At 40.3% G+C, this 767-nt stretch overlaps 1 protein-coding gene across 1 annotated transcript; it reads left to right on the top strand.

Annotated features, from left to right (window-relative positions):
• Positions 1-228: 228 nt before the first annotated feature.
• Positions 229-583, top strand: LOC106512458 (ATP-binding cassette sub-family C member 9; the record flags this gene model as incomplete). The annotated part of the gene is given in 2 exon segments (XM_014001072.1): positions 229-370; positions 462-583. Coding segments are annotated over 2 exon segments (264 nt in total), but the record flags the coding sequence as incomplete, so codon positions are not given.
• Between the last annotated feature and the right edge of the window lie 184 nt (positions 584-767).

Below are 767 nucleotides of genomic sequence, written 5' to 3'. Positions count from 1 at the left end.
GAACTTTGTTTAAAGTTTTGTTAGCAAAATATCTCCTAAATCACTGGACATTGGCATGGTTAGTGGTTATACTTCAGGAAATACTACTTTTCAATAATAGAGTAGTCTGTTCGAAAGGGCCACAATGTGGGATTCATGAGCTCTGTCTCCATTTATTTATTTATCTAATTTCCCTCTGTGATCATTAAAGTATTTTTGAACTGAATTGAATTTGTGCTTATTTTCTAGGCTGGGGAAGTCAGAGCTCAAAGGTACAAATCCATCACAACACATGGCTCCATTTCCCCGGCCACAACATGAGGTGGATCCTGACCTTCCTGCTGCTCTTCGTCCACGTGTGCGAGTTTGCAGAAGGCATCGTCGCCAGCGAGTGAGTCCTCAGAAGAATGTGGTTTATAAAACTGTGTTTTCCCTGAAAATGTCAACAACTCTGTGGATATTTAACGTTTTTCTGTCTGTAGGGTTATGGGCTACAACCACCTCCACCTGTTCATGCCAGCGTTCATGGGTTTCATCGCCGCCACAACATCGGTGGTTTACTACCACAACATAGAGACGTCCAACTTTCCCAAACTACTGCTGGGTGAGAGGAAAGGGGTGTTTTCAAATTTGACTTACCTGTCTTAGAAAAATGGTCAACACAGATTGGAAAAGGCTGACAGTTAAACATTTAAAATCAACACTAAAAACACAACAGGTATTGCTAAAACAACGGTTGTTTCTTTTTCTCCTCTGGCTTTACTTAATAAATAAATACAGATTAATGT

The sequence above is a fragment of the Austrofundulus limnaeus genome, unplaced genomic scaffold (assembly GCF_001266775.1).
Source record: "Austrofundulus limnaeus strain Quisiro unplaced genomic scaffold, Austrofundulus_limnaeus-1.0 Scaffold7127, whole genome shotgun sequence".
In the NCBI taxonomy this organism is placed as follows: Eukaryota; Metazoa; Chordata; class Actinopteri; order Cyprinodontiformes; family Rivulidae; genus Austrofundulus; species Austrofundulus limnaeus.
Note: the sequence above shows the minus strand (reverse complement) of the source record. Positions and strands in the feature narration are given on the sequence as shown.